General features: G+C 43.9%; 1 protein-coding gene across 3 annotated transcripts in view; it reads left to right on the top strand.

Moving 5' to 3' along the window:
* The first annotated feature begins 1335 nt into the window (after window positions 1–1335).
* Window positions 1336–20386, top strand: part of BAHCC1 (BAH domain and coiled-coil containing 1) — a 108009-nt gene continuing 88958 nt past the window's right edge. For all 3 annotated transcript variants that reach the window (XM_020813401.3, XM_020813391.3, XM_020813369.3), the window contains exons 1-2: window positions 1336–1521; window positions 5795–6195. In XM_020813401.3, coding sequence (XP_020669060.3) covers window positions 6030–6195 — 166 coding nt within the window. In that variant the 5' untranslated portion in view covers window positions 1336–1521; window positions 5795–6029. The remainder of the gene's footprint in view (window positions 1522–5794; window positions 6196–20386) is intronic.

The raw sequence follows: 20386 nt of genomic DNA, 5'->3' as shown, positions 1-20386 counted from the left end.
CTGGAAACAGTCCCCAGCTTATCTCCTTTCATCAAACCAGCCCCGGGCCCCCTGCAAACCGCGGGGCCAGTAATTGCTTTTTTCAGGCAGCTCAGTGCGGACTGGCGAGCAGCCAATCAGCGCCTTGTTTACACTCGGTGATGGACAGCGGGCTGGGGGATTGCCAACCAATCAAGGCATCTCCTGGAAGTGGGGAAGGGAGGGCTGGAAGAAGGGGGGGAGAAGAAACTGAAGAAGGGGTGGTTAACCTGTTCGTTGCCGGTACGAAGTCGACTCTTGTGGTGCGGCTTGCGCGTGGAGAGTTTACTTACTAAAAATAGATTTTCAGAACAGAGAATATATTTAGTAGATAGAAAGAGGAAGCCTACTTATAAGTAGCATGGCAACCAATCGAGAGGTGCATATATTGGCGTACAGAGCAATCTAGAGGAGAACAGTTACTCCCCCCGCCTCTTTTCGAGCGACTGCTTTGGAAGGAGCTTTCCTTTGAAGTTTTGTCGAGGGTGGGTTTAATGGCGATGTGAAGTGTGGGAGAGACAGAAAAGAGGGAAAGAATGACTGTATAAATAAATAGATCTCGATTTATGGTAACCCACCTGGGAGTTTACATGCGCCTTAGAAGGAAAGCGTTAGTGAGAAAAACAGTTCAGAAAAGCTGTTCAGATGCTGGTAAGGTGACTCCCCAACCCCACCCTGACCACACAATATAGTGTCGCGAGGTTCATTAAAGACAAATTTGCAGGCACTAAGATGAGGCACCAGGGAAGATCTTGAGGCATGTAAAGAGCTCAGCTTGCATAGGCAGCTCGTTCTCGAATAAAAGCCGCTTTAGGGCAGGCACCGTTGTGTGCGACACGCTTTCCATACAGTGAGCTCGGCAAGACTGCCTTTCGATAACGCCAGTTCGGGCAAAGCAAAAGAAGGAACAAGAAACACCCCCACACCACCCATCTGGCGTCCGCGAGAGTGTGTGTGTGCGCGCGCGCGCGCGCGTGGGCCGGAGCGGTACTCTGGCAGCACTCGCCAAAGTTCCCCCCCCTTCCTCCTCCCTCTGCTACGTATCCCCCATTCAGCGAAGCGAGGAGAAGCTGCGCGAGGGGAACTGCGCAACTGTAGGGACTTGAATTAGGCGCCATTGGGTTGAGTAGTAGCCCTGCTGCTCTCTGATTGGCAGCTCCCTGGCCCCACGCCAGCCTATTGGGAAGCCTGTTTACGCAGGGAGAGTGGCACGAGCTTATTACCGTAGAGGACTGGGCGTCCAATCAGCGAGCGCGCTCACCCTGAGTGAGTGGCACGAGCTTATTAGTATGCAGGGAGAGTTGCTTGCAGGACTGAGCTGCGAGGTTGGGGAAGCTGGAGCCCGCGACAGGGTCTTTTTTCCTTTCTGCAAGGAGCAGCAGCCAGTGCATTTACAGTGCAACAGTCAGCACAGTGCAAATACCAATAGGAATACAACAAAATCCCACTCACTGATTTAATTGTATTGCGTTCCCTCTGTGCAAAGGAACACCCCTCCCTCCAGTAAGTAAATTAAATTTATTTAGTTTATTTAAAAAAACGTGCATTATTTGTTTTTAAATTATTATTATTATATAAACGTCAAGTACCCTCTCACGGTGGTCAGTGCTGAAATTATTATTAGTAGTGGCATACCAAAAATTATTGCGGGAAGAAGTTGTTTTGATCTTATTTTTTCTTCTAAAAGCAATTCAAACACTTAAGTGATTGAAATATGTAACAACTGTCTATCAATTCCTAAGTTAAATTTTAAACGATTTCCTGGGAAATAAGATACATACTGTTTTTAGTAAAAGGAAAATCTAGATATGTGCATGTATATTTATTTTTATATCCTTTTTGATGGTTAGTATTTCCCTGAAAATTTTGTACCCAGCTCCGGGCAGTACTAACAAACCCCATGATTGTTTGCATATATCTTGCTGGAATTCTAGTTGTTGGTGTATTTTTAATGGATCTGTGAATGGGTGCTTTGCAAGGAAAACAAACACAGGCATTGTAACCTTTAAAAAAATAAAGAAAGAATGAATGCAAATTTCTAATCTCCCACCTCAAAAATGAAATCACAATAGGTCGTTGCAGACGAGGCTCTGGGGTTTCTATAAATCGGTGAAGACTACTTGAAACTGACGGTGCTTGGTGCAGTACGGTTCTGAATTACAAATAAAAATTAAAAGACTTGGGGGGGAAAGATGCATTTTCATTTACTTGTGCGCCTGTCTGCGCGTTATGAATGTGTGCTTTTTTTTTTTAATAGAAGGAGGGTTTAGGTTTTGTCACTGCGGGAAAGATTCCCTCTAATACATAGTAGCGAAATGCTTCATGACGATGCGAGGTAAAATCCCTTCTCGTGCTTGCTTTGGTTCCGTCTGGAAGGCTGCGCGGTGCCTGCCCTTCCCCGGGAAGAGAAGCCTTCTCCAAACCGAGCGGTTGCAAAACGTGCTTTGTCTTTCTCGCTCTCGATTTCTGGCAACGTCTTTCCTCCTTGTTTTCGGATCTTTCCTAAATTTTCAAAAGCACCGGAGATTCTGGGAGGTGGTACTGTAGTTTGAACTAAATACACCGAAACGAGCTTGAAATCGCTTCGCCAAAAACTACAAAGAGAATCGACAAGAAGAATCAAAAGAAAAGATGGTGGTCGGAAGAGTCACGGAAGCCTTTCGGACCGGATCTCCCCGTGGCTCGGCTCGCCGGCGCTGCCAGGCGGAAGCTTTCGAGGTCTCAGCCCCGGAAGACCCTACCGATCGTGGCCGCTTGCGAGGCCTCTTCGTCTAGCTTGAACTGCGGAGGTTTCCGCTCCACGTCTTCCGGCAAGGCCTGAAAGCAATGTAGCTCTGAAAGCACCGCGGGATCTTCCATTCTCTCCGGGGCGATGCGTCGGCGAGGAATTATTTCTGGTACAACGCAAAACCTTCCCGACCCTGCAAAAGGGGCAAGACAGCACCAAACTGAATTAGTCCCTCTCTCCCCCACCCTTTTTCTCCTTGCCCCCAATTAAAAATTTTAAGGGTGGGGGCGTAATTCACTGGAACTGAGCCGTGCAAATGTAAAATGTCCTTTTGTTCCTTTAGAATGTTTGAATTCGCCGGTGGAGCCTAAAACCTTCTCGCCAGCGACGGTTCTTATAAAGAATCGCCTTCCTTTTGGTTCGCTGAAGACAAACCCGGGAAAGTGCTTGCAGGCGCCCACCCCCACCCCCCACCCCCGGTCCTCGCCCCATGTTAATGAATGGGATCTTGGGGCTCCAGCGCTGCAACGTTTCTCACAGCCTCATTTCGCCACCTTCTTTTTTCAATCTTCGTTTTTCGCGCTCAGCAGAACGGCCCCACGATCTTGAAGGAAAGCCTATCTGCGGTAGGTGGTGGCCAGCGCTCCTTCCTGGAACCTGGATCCTGAAACTTTCCATCGGCCTGAAAATCATGATTTTCAATCCCCCCGGTTGATTTCAGTCGGAACACTGGATTTTACATTCTGCTTTTTCGGCCAGCGAGAAAGGAGGGGGCTACATGCGACGTTTCCATTCACATTGATGTATTGAACCCCAAACTTGCTGAAGCTGCTAATTTAGCTTTTGTCTCCTAGGCTTCATCTCTCTCTCTCTCTCTCTCTCTCTCTCTCTCTCTCTCTCTCTCTCTCTCTCTCTCTCTCTCTCTCTCTCTCTCTCTCTCACACACACACACACACACACACACACACACACACACACACACACACACACACACACACACACACACACACACACACACACACACACACACACACACACACACACACACACTACCCTCGCCCATTTCCCCCCTGCTAGCTCCGAAATTATTTCGAACAGAATTGGCTGAATGTAGAATACAAATATTCTTTCTAAAAATTCCTTACAATTATAAAACATAAAATATCAGTTGTGTTTAAGAGATTATAATCTCCATTGAGGAAACTGAGAGGAGAAAAGTCCTGCCCTTCTGTAGCATTTATTTACAGGGCAAAACCTGCCCATCTCTCTCTCTCTCTCTCACTCACTCTCTCACACACACACATAGCTTACTTATCAGCTGTGCAAATATGTAGTCACTTAATACATTATGTTTTCCGTTATAGATTAAATCAAACACCAAATAGCCAGGCACCACTGTTAAGGGCTGGAAGTATTGAATCTAGCTATTTAAAATATTATTTAGTGAATGAAAAACATTTTAATTGCTTTGTTGTTATAATCAGGGCTCATTAAGCTGTATGTGTATTAAAAATGTTCTATTCTGCAATGTTAACAAATGTTACCACAATGTAGTTCTACCTTTTTTTCTTTCCTTTTCTCTTTCTCTCTCTTTTGGTCTGAAGTGAGATACAATACATTCTTTAAGCAACATATTAGTCTCTGGAAAAATTTGTGCATGTGGAATTGACTGTCTAGAATGATGTACAGGGAAGCAGAAGTGTAAAGAATCTGGGTGTTCTCTCTTTTTCCATAGCAGAAGCATTAGGTTTTCCTCATTAGCATCTCGATTACTTTGTTTAGATGGACATTTGCACATTATGGTAGTGAGGAAGCCAATGAAAATCTTAGAAGTGCATATCTTCCAATGCAACACACTCTTGCTTGGTAAATCTGGGGAGGTGGGGAAAGTGGGAGGAAGAAGGTCTTTTATGCTCTCGCCCCCCTTGTCTTCCTCTCAGCTTAATGTTACACACATTGGGCCTAAGCCAAAAAACCCTTACGTGTAAATGGAATGAATGCACAGGAAGGACCTTACATAACTGTTTTGTCTAAGAATATAGTTGTAGGATTTAAACCTCTGTCCTTGGAGAAGGAATGCAGGATTTTGCCACTAAGGTGTCTGCTGTGAAATATTTATTCCTGGGCATGAGTACAGTAATTGAAGCGCAGCAAGCTGGGCTGGGGTCTCGTGAAGGCTTCCTTTGGATCACATCAAGGCAACCCAGCCTTCTGGGATTGGAGCTATGTCTTATTCTTCTCTTAAAATTACCTTTCCCTTCCCACTCCAAAAAAAAAAAAAAAAGGCCAAAGATAAGTGAGCACACCTAAATCAGAGAACTTGGGGGGAAAAAACCTCCCTCTCTCACCCCATCTCATGAAAGAGGCATCCGTTGAGTTTACCCATACTTTCAAGCAAGGAAGAGGGTCCAAATATTATTACCAGCTCTTGAGAAAAACCTTTCGCAAATTATATATAAAAAATCAAATGCTTAAACAGTACAAGTACGATAGGAAAAGAAAATACTTATCCATTTGACTACAAGGCATATTTTCCTCTCCTTTCTTAACCTTCTCCCTAAGGTGTTTTTTAAAGCATCGGTACAGTTCTCGGCGCTTTTTCGCCAGTTCTCTGTCCGAGAATCGTCGGCGACGGGAGAAAGTTGCGCTGGGCCGAATCGGCGAATCCTTCCCAGTTTTCAAAATAAAATTTAAAAAGGGGGTTGAACGTTGTTTTTGTTCCGACCGGGTTCTTCGCCTTAAAATCAATGAGAACGCCTTGCTTAATTGTATTGGGGGCTGGGGGGGGGGGTAAGCCGGCGGGAAAGGGAGCGCGGGGCAAGGCGGCTCGCGAAGGCCCCTCCGGGGGTCTGGCCTGAGAACTGCGCCGACGGGGCTGGTCTCGGGCGGAACAGAGGCTCCCGCCGTTCCCGGTCGGTGGCTTTTCTCCTCGCCGCTTTCCCCTCGCCCTCTCCAGGTCGCGATGGCTTGCTTTCTCTCACCTTTCTTCTTCTTCTCCTTCTTGTCCTCCTCCTCCTCCGTCCTTTTCTCTCCCCTTCCCCTTTGCAGAGCATGAGGCCGGATCCCAGGCGCCAGGAGAAGCGGAGGAGCCCGGGCGGAAGACCGGCCTCCCGGTGCTGAGAAAGAGGCGCGCCCGCCTTCCTCTCCCCTCGCCTGCTCGCCGCCCGCTCTCTCGCCCCGGAGAGAAGGAGCTTCGCCGCTGCCGCGGCCTTCCCGCCGGTCCCGCTCCGCGCCCAGCTGCCCGGCCGGGGCTTGGGTCTGCTGCAGGAGCCGCCGCCCCGGTATGGATGGCCGGGAGTTCGCGCCCCCGCCTCACCTCCTGGCCGACCGGGGCCACCGCAGCAGCTCCAGCCGCCTCGCTTCCGCCGGGCACAACGCGGTGCAGCACGGAGGACACTTCCAGCCTGGGAAATACTTCCCCTCGCCCATCTCCATGGCTACGCACACAGGTCAGTGCGAGGCGGCGTCGGGGTGAGGGGAGAGGAGAGAGGCGAGAGGAGAGAGGCGAGGGCCCGGGCCGGGCCGGGCCGGGCGAGCGGGCAGGGGAAGGGGGTCGGGCCGCTTCTGCTCCAGGCGGGAGAGAGGGAGAGAGAGGGAGCGGCAGGGAGAGGCGGGCGGCCTTGGAAGAAGAAGAAGAAGAAGAAGAGTCACCAGAGTCGCCGAAAGGAGGGCGGCGGCATGGTCTGGCGGCTGCTGCGAGCGGTCCTCGGCCCGGTTGCCACGGGGTGCAGAATTATCCGGCCGCTGCCCGAGGAGCGAGCTGACGGGGGGGGGGAGGATGCCTGGCAATGAATCCCTCCCAACATTTAGAAAAAAAATAATAAATAAGGAAAGGAAAGGGGCGCTTTGCAGCGGCCCTTGCCGCGACGGTGTTTCCATTTTTAGTTTATTTCTGCATTTCCCGCGCGCGCCCCCCTCAACCCCACGCAGTAACATTAAAACGAATAAGGGGAAATAAAAGTACGAGGCGAGGAGGAGCGGGAAAAGAAGAGCCCCTCGACTGGCGCGCGCCGCGCGGGGCTTCCGCAGCAGTCGCGAAAGAGAACCCGCGCCCGCTGGATTCGAGAGGGTCGGCAGCCGGGAGGGGGGGGCGGTGGGGGGGAGGAGGAAGAGGGAGACTCGATTTTTTGCAGTCTCTCTCCCCCCCCTTTTTTTATCAAGGCTCTGTGGAATGGGGTTCTCAGTAGTGAAGGGAAGATAGCCCTTTTGTTCCAAGCTAATAACTCAATAATGATGGGGCCCACGTGCAGTTGGGTTTAATGTATGTACGAGAGGAAGAGGTTGTATATTTTCAAGTAAATCAGGATATATACGACTGATAAGGAGGAAGATACCTACTCTCCTGGCCTGTAGACCTCATATTCTCCATGGTGGGGGTCTTTCTTCTTTTTAAAAATATTTTTAGTGGCAGGGGAGAGGGTGTTAAAGTAAGGGCTTTTACACACACGCACACACAAACACACACACAACCTCCCCTCAGTTGCTGAAACTGACAGAAGATAAATCCCCCAGAAGAGGGGGGGGTTGCAGGGGGAGAGAAACCCTTTTTCTGCATTAACATCCTTAAGACATTCTATTGCATGAACAAGAAGGTACTTTCTGTCTGAACAAAAAGGCTGTTATTTGCCAGGAAAGGGTGAGCACCCAGGAGCTGGCTATGCTCTTTCAGATTAGGGGTAGTTCTATGTGCAGGGTTAGCGTTAATAGAGCGGGTGGTGTAAGACTAGAAAATCCTGTTTCTATATAAAGCCCTGAAGTGTCAGGGTGAGAATGGGTTTGCAGTGCATGTGTTAGCTTTAACAAGTGCTTGTGGTATCCTGCTAAAGACACAAAGTTTGGCAAGAAAAATCAGGGAGGTTGTACATGCCAGGTTTTTTGGCGATGGCTTTCTAGCATCCTGTTTAATCAATTAATTGTTTGGGGGGGGGATGCAAAATATTAGGTATCCCCTAGTTAAATTGTGGGATGTTAGAAAGAACCCACAACAAAGCAGACCCATTGTTTACAGCCCAAGTCCAAAATTCAGGGTCTCTTTGGAGGCAAGACCCATGTGGACAGTCTTCCTTAACATCTTTGTATATTGTGAGGAGAGACCAGAAGAACAATAAATCCACAGAGGCTGGAATGCAAAATGAGTATTTTCTTAAAGAAAGGAATAAAGCAATGTAGAGGACATGGCTCTCTCTATATAAATATAGTGTTTCTTTCTGAATTTTACAGACAGAGTTTTCAAAGGGTTTGCTCTACCCTTGTTGCATTTATTTTTGGAAATTAAAAAAAAATCAGTCCCATCCGGAATAGGAGGTTCAGAGTTAGAAACAATTTATTTCCACTGAATGTTTGAATTTGTTTCCAGTGTAACCTAACCAGCCTCTATATTTAACCCAAAGTCAATATATGTATTTCTGTCTTCAAGCATTTTGTCATATGGTTGATTTTCAAATCCTGCGGCAGTCTCTGGAGTGTGCACCCTCATTTTGTGTGTATGGGTCTTGTATGGGATATATATATATTTATGGAAGTATGGATTTAATCTTAGATTTACAAAACCACACACAGCCACTTAAGTTTTGTTTACAAGTTACTTTAAACATCTGAGGGAAAAATGTGCTGTAGTTTTTATTTTTCTCAACTCAGCAGTAAGATACATTATTGCTAGCTTGATGAACTGTGAATGCTAATAAAATTATATCTGCTTTAATGGGATTACAATTAGTACATGGATTAAAAAGGATGGCATGAGGTAGACCAGAATGGGTAGAAATTGTTGACTGGGATTGTAAACATTTCTTTTTTAAAAAAACATACATACCACATGTAGAATTACTAATGGGCTTTTAGCATGGCAAGATTGTAAAAGTGCTAACAAATGCAACAAGCTACACACATTTAATGGTTCTGTATTTGAGACGACTGAATCATAGATTTGCAGGGTTTTCCCCAAGTTTATTTTTTAACCAATCTTCCTGCCTGCCCGCCTTCCTTCCGCCCTACCTATCTACAAAATAGAATATGCTCACCGAATGAAGTCTTTCATAAACTGTTTGGTTCCAGCAGTATGAGGGGGAAAAAACCTTTTCAAACACAAACCCAGGCAAATTGGATGAGGAGTATGGTTTGTGTCAGTCATTGTGCTTTTCTTCCATAGTCTTCTCTTGATTGCTTTTATTTTTCCCTTCTCATATGTGTACATGGATGTTCCATTGGGAATCTTTATTAAGCTTATAATAAGTACCACTGTTCCTATAATCTTTTCTTTTAAATGTGTTAACATTTTTGGGTGGGTCCATGCCCCCCCTTTTATGTTCACACTGACAATTCCTGTGGAATAAATTATTGATGGAATCTTGACGCTGATACACAATTATAATAGAGGGGAAGACCTTTCCAGAACCAGAAGCCATAATCCGTGGATATACAGACGAGGCTATAGTGAATATTAATGAGTGGCATTATTATTATTATTATTATTATTATTATTATTATTATTATTATTATTATTATTATTATTATTATTATTATTATTATTATTATTATTATTAATTTGTAAATAACAGTACTGCCTGCCTAACATAATCTCCTTCTCTTATACTTTGAAAAAGCAGTACATTTGTGTCCATTGATAACTTTCATTCCTTTGATTAAGAGGTGCCAAAGACGTTCTGAGTATGCCACCATTCGTGATGACTCAAAAGACTTGAGACCCAACCTGTTAAAAAGAGAGCAGGAGGGGAGTGTTTAGCATATAACCTGCATCCTGATACTTACAGCCATTTTTAAGGCCAGCTAAGGCAGAAACCAAAATTAAACGTAGAATTCCAAAAGGCCGGATGCAAAGCAAATCCGCCAAGGACAGACTGGAACACAAAGAGCTCTACAGGAGAGTGCTTAATTTTTATGTCCTTTTGGACAAAATTCCACAAGGCGCACATTCATTGATCCAGCATGTATTCTAACACTCCCTCCTCCCCAGAATTCTTTTCCTGTGAAGATATGGATATCCCTCCCAACTCTCTCCTTGTATAGTTTCTTTTTAAAAGCTGGCTACAGAGACCTTGGATTTTTAAAGTTGGCTTTTAACATTTAGCAAATTGTTTTTCTTAAAGGAGAGTGCTGATAGTTTTATAATCCCGCTGTAGAAGTTTTATGGTAAAGCGCTGTTGTAGTAACCTTGTCACTAAAGGTGCAATTAAAATGTTTTGTCTCATTATTTTTCGTGTAGTATTAGATTTGTGTGTGTGCGCGCGTCTCTAATGCAGATGGTCCATAGTCAAAGCTGTGAAAATTATGAAGAGAAAGAGAAAGAAAGGGACAGAAAAGGATATTAGCAGCATTAGTCATCATTACTCCTGCCCGAAGCTGTTTGGATTTTCCTATTGTTGTTGGCTCTCATTTAGTTTGTGAGTGAGAATCTTACCAAGAAGGCAAGCAACTGGAAGACCCAAATACTGTCTCCCCAGCACCCTGGCAACATATTTGAATCTCGGGTGGGGTTTTTTGTTGTTATTTTATTTGGGGGGGGGGCATTGAAGATTGACTGGAAATTTGACATACCTTGTCCATACATGTAAGTAATGAACAGAATTGGCCAGCGTAGGTTTCTTAGAAAGAAAAGAATGACGACCTTCAGGAATGGACTCTGGCTTCCACTAGACATAGTGAACCCCTCAGAACAGTAATTTCTTTTGAACAGAAAGTTTTTCAATAATCTTAAGCTTGAAAATGTTTCACAGCAACAGAATTCCATGGATATTGTGGTAATTTGAAATCCAATGAGAGGGGGTGAAAAATCATTCCCTGGGAGGAGGCAGAATTTGTGTAAGATTTTACACACACCCTGCTCTTCCTGCGGTGCTCCCCTTTAAAGGAAAAAAAACCCATTTTAGTAAATACCTCATTAACTATGTGACACCAGTGGATGTTTCTGCAACATAGTTACTAGCATTAAATAGGTGCTAAAGGAGTTACTGTTCAAAGGCATGTTTTAAAGACTCTAACCATCTTTACTTATAAATGACAAGTAGCATGAGACATCAAAGGCAATGCAGAGATAACAGCTCCGAACTGCCAGCGTTGATCTTTTGCACAGGGACAGGCACACATGGTTATGCAAGGCAGTTGTGGTTGTATGCGAGTGTGTACGCGCGCGCACAAATTAAAGTTCAGATTTGAAATGTACATTATCCCACTGGGGATTGCTCCGCCATCATGTCTAATTATTCATATAAAGAGGTAGGTTTCTTTTTTTTTTTCACAAGAGCAACCAGACTGAGAGAGTGTGTTTACGTGCATGCTAGTAAATTAGAAACAAGGCAGTATTTCCATGTGCAGAACAAGTGTTCCAGTCCAAAACTTACACTGCGGCTTCTTCAAAACAGGCCCAGCAGAGCAGAAGCAGAGGCTGTCCTAACATATGGGAGTCCAAATGCAAAGATGGTTGTTTAAAATAACAGACAGAAGCCTAAAAATATCCTTTCAGAAACTCACACTTTCATATATATATATATGGGAAGAAAAATGCCAAACCATAGAACAGAAAGACCTAAAAATATTCGAGGCTTTGGCAAGGCTCATGAAGTTAAATAAATTATACAAGAACCATTCATGGGAGAGACTCCACTTTTTCTTACAGGAACATTGTTCAAGCTAATAAAAATTATAATTTACTAGCCACCAAGCTTTTCATGAGTCTAAATTTAATTGGCCCAGTTTCTGGAGTCCATCATTTCCTGCTGGATTAGTAGATTTGTATTGGAGTTTGTGACACAGCACACACGCAGAGAGAGAAAAGTTAGAATCATGAAATAAGCATATTTTCTGGGCAAACATACATGGGGCGGAAGGTGGCGGTGGGGAAACTGCCTTGCACTCTTCCCCAGCTCCTCCTTTTCTTTTTCAAATCTTCGCTTACATTACCCCATTGCATCTAGAGTGCTTGGAAAGATGGGAGGAGACGTCCGGAAATATAGAAATGCAGGGGGTATTAGGAACGGCAGAACACAATTTAGATCTTCAGAGCCTTTTGAAACACAGCACAGTTATTTTAATTTGATAAATGATCGGGCACCTTTAAGAGTGTGTTTGAACAATCAAGATACACTTCAGCAAGTTGATAGGATGTATGCTGTCAACTTGCATATGCCATTAGCGCCGACTGCACGCATAAATAATTTGAAAGCATGGTTCCTCTCTACCCTTCAGTTCTCCATGAGATACCCACTCACAACAGAGCCCTTTACCCATTTAAACCAGGGGGTCTTTGGAGCCAACAAAAATCCCAATATTACTGGCTCTTCTCTCCCTCCTCTTTCAGGACAGACTTCTCTAGCTGAATGCTTTTAAAAACAGGGCATATTAAGGATAATAAAGGCATCAAGCCTCTCTGACTAGTTGCCACTGTGTGTTAGTATGAACGAGAGAGGGAGAGAAAGAGAGAGACCCTGTTAAGAGAAATAGCCTTTTTTCCCCTCTCTTTTCAGTTTTGCCTCATTTACATCGTTTTCACTGTTTTGCCAATTGTGTGTAAAGCTGGGGGTGGGGCATGTAGTGTGTGTAATGTGTAGGGGGAGCTGGCATTTAAAGTGCAGCATGTAATCATTAATTAGACCAAACTAATTAACACCGATCATTCCCAATAAATAATAAAATAAAACCATCAGTTTTGACTTACGGGCAAACATCAGAAAGGACTTTCATGGTAATTCATGGGAGGGGTGTTAGTGAAATTTACTAGAGGGGATAAAGAAACCCCATCTGCTTTGGACCAGTTCCTTCAGCGGTATAAGTCAATTGTAGTCCCCTAATTTCTGTATTAAAACTACCGAGCTGTTTTTGTTTATAAGCCAGATTTATACAAAGTAGACACTGGAGCCCAAAGTGAAAAGAAAGTCATGAGACCTTTGTATTTTAAAACAGTTCTGGGTTTCCCTTTGTCTTGTTGCCATATTTCTCTCTTACAAAGAAGTCCATCAGTGGAAGGGACACTATAGGTTTCCTCCACCTCCTGCATCCACCACAACTCCCTCAAATTCACCTTGGAAATATGCCCCCCCCAAAAAAAACAAATTGGGGAGGGGTGGGTGGGGGTGCTCAGAGAAAGATGAAGGGAAAGTATTGTTATGTGAGTAGAAGCTTACTTGTATAACATTGGATGTACCCCACTATCTCCATTTTAATTATTTTATATTATCCTATTCTATTTTGTTTTGTTTTATTTAAAATATTGTTACCCTACCTTTCTCTTTAAAAAGGATCCAAGACAGCTTACCTTATTAGAAACACAATATTAAAAGTTTTTCATATATTTAAAAAGAATCAATAAACCTACATTAAAATATTAGGTATAAGCATTACTAATACAGATTCAGAAGCAACAAAATATAAACCATCTCATTAAAAAAATTCTCCCAGCCAGTTAGCCCTTAAGGAAACGTCTGCCTGGTCTGCTTGTGGAAGGACTGCAAGATGGCACCAGCCTGGCTTCCAGTGGGAGGGAGTTCCAGAGTTTGGGGGCAGCAACAGAGAAGGCCCTCTCCTATGTACCCACCAACTGCGAAGGTGGTGGGACTAAGAGAAAGGCCTACTCTGATTATCTTAACACCTGGCAGGCTCATAAAGGGAGATATGGTTCTTGATATAGCTTGGATCTTCTTATTTTTTTCTTAACTAGAAAGATGAGCTTTTACTGGAATATGAATTGATTATATGCTTATATACTTAATATGAAAAGATTGAATGATTATATATTTGATATTCTCTTATCCTCTTTTCCACCCTTTCCATTGCCCTTTACCTTCTGTATTCCTTACCCTACCCTTAATAGTTTTGAAAATAAAATAAAATAATTGGGGAAAAAAAGATATAGCTTGGATCCAAGCTGGATAGGGCTTTATAGGTTAAAACCAGCACTTTGAATTGTGCCTGAAAAGGGATCAGCATCCATTGGAACTGCTGTAAGAGGGGGGTTATGTGATCCCTGTAATCAGCCTCAGTTAACAATCTGGTTGCAGCGTTTTGGGCCACTGAAGTTACTGAGTACTTCCAAAGGCAGCCCTGGGCAGAGCACTTTAAAATAATCCAGCAGGGATGTAACTAAGACATGTGTTACTGTGACCAGGTCAGACCACTCCAGGAACAGGCACAACTGGCACGCTAGTTTTAACTGGCCACTGCAAAAACCTGGGCATCCAGGCTGAGAGACGAATCCAGGAGCACCTCCAAGCTGCGTACCTGTGTTTTCAGAAGGATGTAACCCCATCCAACACAGGCTGCATCCCTATTCCTTTATCTGCCTTTTGACTGACCAGGACCAACTCTGTCTTGTCTGGATTAAGTTTCAGTTTATTCATTCTCACCAAGTCTATTACTGACATCAGACACTGATCTAGAACAGAAATTTCCAAGCAAATGAAACTGCCCGGAAAACACGCACACACATGCTTGCATGCACGCACACAAAATAAAATAAAATAAAAATTAAGATTTATTTTTTTAAAAAAATCCATCTTAATTTGGGCCTGTTTACTGCATATAGCGCTCTGTGGTCCCTGCATTCTTTATGCATTGTATCCAGACTGATTCATACTTAAAGCAGGCCATGGAGATGTCAGTTTGTGACTGGATCTACTTAGACTGAAGCACTATTGAGGCATAATTTAAGCATGTGGAACCCACATGCATGGAAGAAAGGAAGCACACGAGTCCCTCCCCCTTCCATCATCGCTTTCAGTCCTTAAGAAAGGGAGGCCGTTCTATCTGGGTAGCCTCTCTGGGTAAGCCAGAATCTCCAAAAAGCCAGGTGTTACTCAGACAAAGCAACCTTAGGGTTGCCTTCACATGTTGAAAGCAAACATGGGGCATTCCTCACAACCTATGAGATTTCCAAATACTTCAGCAGACCCTGACTAGGCCGTGAATCTGGATTTGTTCAGGTTTTCACTCCCAAAGTATGTGACAAAAATGTATGAAGTATTGTCAAGATCGGAGGTACATATGGACACCTGAATCATGACTCTGAATTTTCTTTGGATTTTTTTTTTTTTGGTGCGTGTAATTTTCTCTCTGCCTGAGCTTCCATTCATATGAAATATGAGAGCAAATATTTAATGTCCAATGTTCTGAATACGGATTGAAAGCAATGGTGAAGTCAGCAAAAACTGGTCAGAATTGCACATAAACTACGATTGTGCTCTTGCAAACAATCACTCACATGCCCCTTTCTAATACTTTGAGAGTATAAGAAAAATGTGGACAAGGCTTGAATGGTTCAAAGGACTCTTAATTCCCTAATTTACTACACACATACTGTATTGCTTTGATTTGTGGTTTATTGATTTGTGTTATTTCTCAGAATTATCCTTTGGTGTATTCAGACCACATTAAAAGAGTATTCATTTGAGTGATACAAGAAGGATACAGGATTATATCCAGTTGGTGACCCTTTGCTAACAGAAGACTTTCGGATGCCCCCGTTGGCAGAACAGGGAGGGAGACAGGATGAGGCAATTCTCCCTCACCCCTGCATCCATGGGAGGTGACACATGGGTTGCATGGAGAACTGCTGGCAATCATTTCCCTCCCCATTCAAGAGAAAAGAGGCTTCTGTCAGTTGAGGAATACCATCTGGGTGTGGGCTCTAAAACTGAACACTGGGACTCAGGTGAACATCAAAGAAACTTCCCATTTAAACTATGTGGATGAGAAATAGAAAATAACTGGAAGACAAAACCCCATCCATTTGCACATAGTAGTGCCATTGTTTGTAGACTATGTGTGAAATTCAAGGATTGTGTCCTCTCCATGTGCAGCTTCACAATGGTGCACTTCTTTTACAGACCTGAGAGCGTTATTACTGAGATTTTTTTGGAAGGGAGGAAGAGGGTTGGCTACTAGTAACATCAGAAGTCTGCCTAAACAGCAAACATTGTATTTTTATGCTTCAAGACATGCAGGACCAAGTCTTGAATGTTCTTTTAACACAGGTGAAATAGCTGAAAAGTCTAATTAGAGTGCCATAATTAATAAGATATAATGGTGTTAAAGCCTTTGAGCAATTAACATTTTCTCAAGTGACCAAAAGGGCTATTACAACAGGCCCACAATCATCTTGTAGCTATAAGGATATCATAAAAGCAGAAGCCTTGAGGGTGCTGAATTTTAGACAGGGTAAATTAGTAAAATTTACTCAGGGCTCCCTCTGGTACTCTTACAAGTGGAGTCTGTCCCTTTGTGTTTACTCTACAATGTCATTCAATGCTCCGGATAAACACGTGAAATGAGAAAGACTAGGATATGAGCAGAGCACTTGGGACTGATGCATCTTGAGAACTTTATATTCTAACAGGGTCTAGAATTAGTTTTCTCCCTCTTTGGTGTTTTTAATAGTGCAGTATGGTAGAAACTCCATTTCCCTCAAGCCTTGCTTTGCCAAAGCTCATGATTATCAAAACTGGCTGTGGATTTTCCATGTAGTTCCATGTTAACACAACCCAGCACGTAAACAGCACACCCATTTATCCAAGTCTCTGATTATCCATACAGTTTCATATTTTGAGGTAAGTTTTGTGAGTAAGGGGTTTGCCTAAGAGACAGTGGGGAGGGGAGAGAGACAGTTCTGTGCAAGGAGGTTCTTGAGTGTAAGCAAATGAGAAGGAGAGAGAGTGTCGGCTCTCTTTGGCCTAAGTCTTCCCGGTAAATTGTTTACTGTATTTCTTTTGCCTATCAGGTGGCTGCATTCAGTGCCAAAGTTGCGATTGTCTCTCCTTCCTTCCCTACAGCTGTCTCAGTGGATTAAATTATAAATCATGATCAGAAACTGTTTTTTTAATTTGTTTTTTTTTTAAAGGAGTGTGGGGGTGAAGAGAATGGCATTACTGGGAAAGCAGTGGGCCTAAACAGGTGTGGTTGTATGTTGCTTAAAAAATTTGAGAGAACGAGAGAGAGTTGTTGTTCCATTTCATTTTCCAAGAAAAGCAGCAAAGAGAGAGAGAGAGAGACCACCCTCACCAGAGACCGGTGGCTCAGAGAGACAGGATCCCTTGATCTCTCTCACACACACTGAGATGCAGCTGTGTTTGCAATGTGAGGCCATGAAGCATGGCAAAAAGGGACAAAAGCAGGCCTGGGTGGGAGTGAACAGATCGCAAGGCAACCTATCTTGAAACTTTTTTTTAAAAAAAAATTACGTTAAGATTTCATCTCAGTTATTAGAGAGACATGGGTTGAGAACAACACACGCACACACCCCAGTTACAGCCAGCCAGTCCCCCTGTGAAACGATAACCCATCATCTTTTATGGAGGGAGCTTGAAGATTTCCCCAAGTTACATTTAGCCATTTATCACTGTGGCAGGAGACACGCCCCACTCACCCACCCACCCCAACCCCAGCGCGCACGTGCACACACACACACACACACACACACACACCACTTTCTCTGTTTATCTTGCTCCTCTCTTCCCCCTCCTCATGCTTTAAGAACATGAATTGCATATTTCCCCCCCCCTTTAAAAAAGAGAGAAAATAGAAGTCTGTGTCAAAGTTAAAACAGATTTTGAGATTAACTTGTCTACTCCTTATTAGTGGCACTCCTTCTGAAGATTAGAGCGGATGGGGTGGGTGTGCTGGTGGAGGGCGGTAAAGACACATGTGTCAGGCAGAAAGAAAGCAGAATCCTGAAAAACCAAAATCTTGCCAAATTACAGCTGAGTGGTTTCATCTGTTGATTAGTTTTATTTCTTTTCTTTTCTTACTTTTTTTTTTTTTGCTTCATCTGTGGGATGCCATTTGGCTGCTCATATATGTGAGAGGCTGATGGGTTAGGGCTGAACTGACTACAGGCCATGTCTTCCGTGGTCATCCTCAATGTCAGGGGAACTCTGGACATGCAGCCACTTCATTCTTTAATTTTGGGAGGCCTGCAATGATTGGGGGGGGGGATTGGGGCTGTCCTTCAAAAAGGGCCTCCTGGCATGGCAACAGCTACCTCTTTGATGTACTGAGGTTTGTTGTCAAATGGTGAGACATCAAGGTGAAAGACCGAGGTGTAAATTTAGGCAGTTGCATGTGATCTAAAGCAGCATCTATCTGTGGTTGAGAGAGACACTGAAGCAGAACAAGGAGCATGTGATTAGGATTAGGGAGTTTATGGTAAATTGTTGTTAATGTAATAATAAATATTTGCATATGTGTGAACCTGCTTTCTCAAAGCAATTGTTTCTCAGTGGAATAACATAATATGTGTCAGTGCATGAAGAAGCCTGATAGTGTAGCTGGTGATGTGTGCCAAAAGGAAAGCTGACCAGGTTATGCATGTGGGTCAAGTCCACCAGTTACTTCAGCTGCACATATACCATTCATTTCAAGTGTAGGGTTCTGTACATGGTCTGAGGGAACGAATGGAAGCTTTGCAATGGACCTGGAAAACATTTAAAGCTGACTCCTAAATGCTGAAATGAATTTATGGCATGCATGCACAAAGTCACAATTTGCTGTGCTAGTACCACAGTTCCTTATGGAGAGATTCTTGGGCAGACCTCCACAACATCTTGGCCACCTAGCATATTTTGCCCTTTTGCCACCATCATCCCTCACCATTGCCCCTGCTGGCTAGGGCTGATAGGACCTGTAAAGCCAAAACATCTGCAGGGGCTGGAGAAGGCTTGTCTAGAAATGTATAGCAATAAAATTGAACCTCCATGTTCCAGGGTAGTTTAACCCTGAGTAATGGATGGAGGGGAAAAACCAGAGAGTGCCTTTCTTTTTATTGCTCTTGGTTGTGTGAGCTTTCTGGGCATCAGGAATGGGGACTTTTGCGAAAAGAAGAGTAAACCAAATAGATCTTTAGTCTGATCTAGCAAGGCTGCTCTTATGTCCTTGTGATCAAGATTGCCAGAGCTACAGTGAATATGCCACTTGTTCCCTGGTAGACCCATCATCACACAGGAGCTGATGAAAAAGAACTATGGCTTTAAATGATACAGATATCCAGGTAATATTGAAAGAGATACCCTTCTTCTCCTTTTGAAATTCTAATTTCCCCGCAAAACCACACACCCCCCCAGCAAATGTGGTTTGGAGACATGTTTCTTTGCAATGCTTGGGCTCCAAAATGTTGCAGATCCCCCTGTGTGAGTGAAGAATATTTCCCCCCAAGTCATTTATCTTTGCTGTTTGCACACAGTGAAGGCTTTCCATGGAAACGGTCCCTTTGTCCTGGCTAAATGCTTCATCCCAGGGTATGCTTGGACAATGGAGAACGTGTGTGTGTGTGTGTGTGTGTGTGTGTGTGTGTGTGTGTGTGTGTGTGTGTGTGTGTGTGTGTGTAGTCTTACTCTTACTCTTAGAGGGTAGTGAAATCCAGAAGGGTATAAGATGGACAGCTGCAGTAGCAGACAAACATCTGTTCCACACACTTGATGGGAAAGTCCAGCTTCTAGGCCCACAGAGATTTTAAGTGTGTCACTAGGGTTCAGTCTGGTGTACCATTCCGTGCATTTGTGTGTGAGGGAGAGGGAGAGGGACAGACAGACACAGAGAGTGTGAGAGCCACGTGGAGTGTGGTGATAGCTTAATTAAATATTAAAATACCCTGGTATTAAGTCATTTAAAGAATGCTCTTTTCAGAAGCCTATTTATGACAGCTTGTCTCTCTCAGAGCTGACTCAGCTGTCTCTGGAAAGGGGTGAACTCATCTTTGCTAGGCAGCTCCCCCTTGATCCCATCCTCTGTGCAGAGGTGAGATCTTTTACTGTTGCATTGCTGGTGGATCCCAAAATGTGGACAGAATGAGCTGCAGGAACGTAATGGTGAATACAGCCATCAATGTATATTCATCTTGATGACAATACAGTACCTCCAGCTTCATAGGCAGTATGCCTATGCTGTATACCAGTTGCTGTGTAGAACATGAGTGAGATAGGGCCATTGCTGGAGGGTTCTTATAGGCATCTGGTGGGCTGCACTGCAAACAGAAGCTGGAGAAGATAGCCTTTTATCTGATCTAACAGGGCTTTGCTTAAGGGATTGACTTGCATAAAAAGGAATCCGTCCAAATGTATCTCGTTCCCCTCCAAGAGCTGCTTTTGATGACCATCGCAGCTCAGAAGAGGAGACATTCCCATTAGCTAGGATAGGCATAGGTAAACTGAGACCCAGCTGCAGAAAGACCCCCCCCCCCAGACTAACTATAGAGCTGGCGGCATGGGGTGCCTATCAGCCTGGTACTTTGATACCCATGCTGGGGCTTATCTTTCCTGTAGAGCTTGAAACTGTCTTCTTTGAGGTGTTCTGAATATTTTACATAGAAGAGCGGGGATACAAACATATTTCAATAAATAAGCCTTGGTATACAGGAGCTGTGGTAATCACAGCAGATACGGAAATTATGCAGTCTTTCCTTGCTATAAACCCTTCACTGTCATTAGGATTCTAGGTGGAAGAGACATTGAGGGAAATGTCCACTGAACTTAGTGGTGGTGATTGTAAACGTGTATCGGATCAAGCCAGTAAATGTACAGCCTTCCTTCATTAAATACTGTAAAGGCAAGCAGAATATTGCAACTCCATCATCCCAGAAGTAAATGAGTGCAGACTTGCAGACTGACACTTCTTGATAGTGAAGTAAGGATTGTCTCTGAGCAG

Source organism: Pogona vitticeps, chromosome 2 (genome assembly GCF_051106095.1).
Source record: "Pogona vitticeps strain Pit_001003342236 chromosome 2, PviZW2.1, whole genome shotgun sequence".
NCBI lineage: Eukaryota > Metazoa > Chordata > Lepidosauria > Squamata > Agamidae > Pogona > Pogona vitticeps.
Note: the sequence above shows the minus strand (reverse complement) of the source record. Positions and strands in the feature narration are given on the sequence as shown.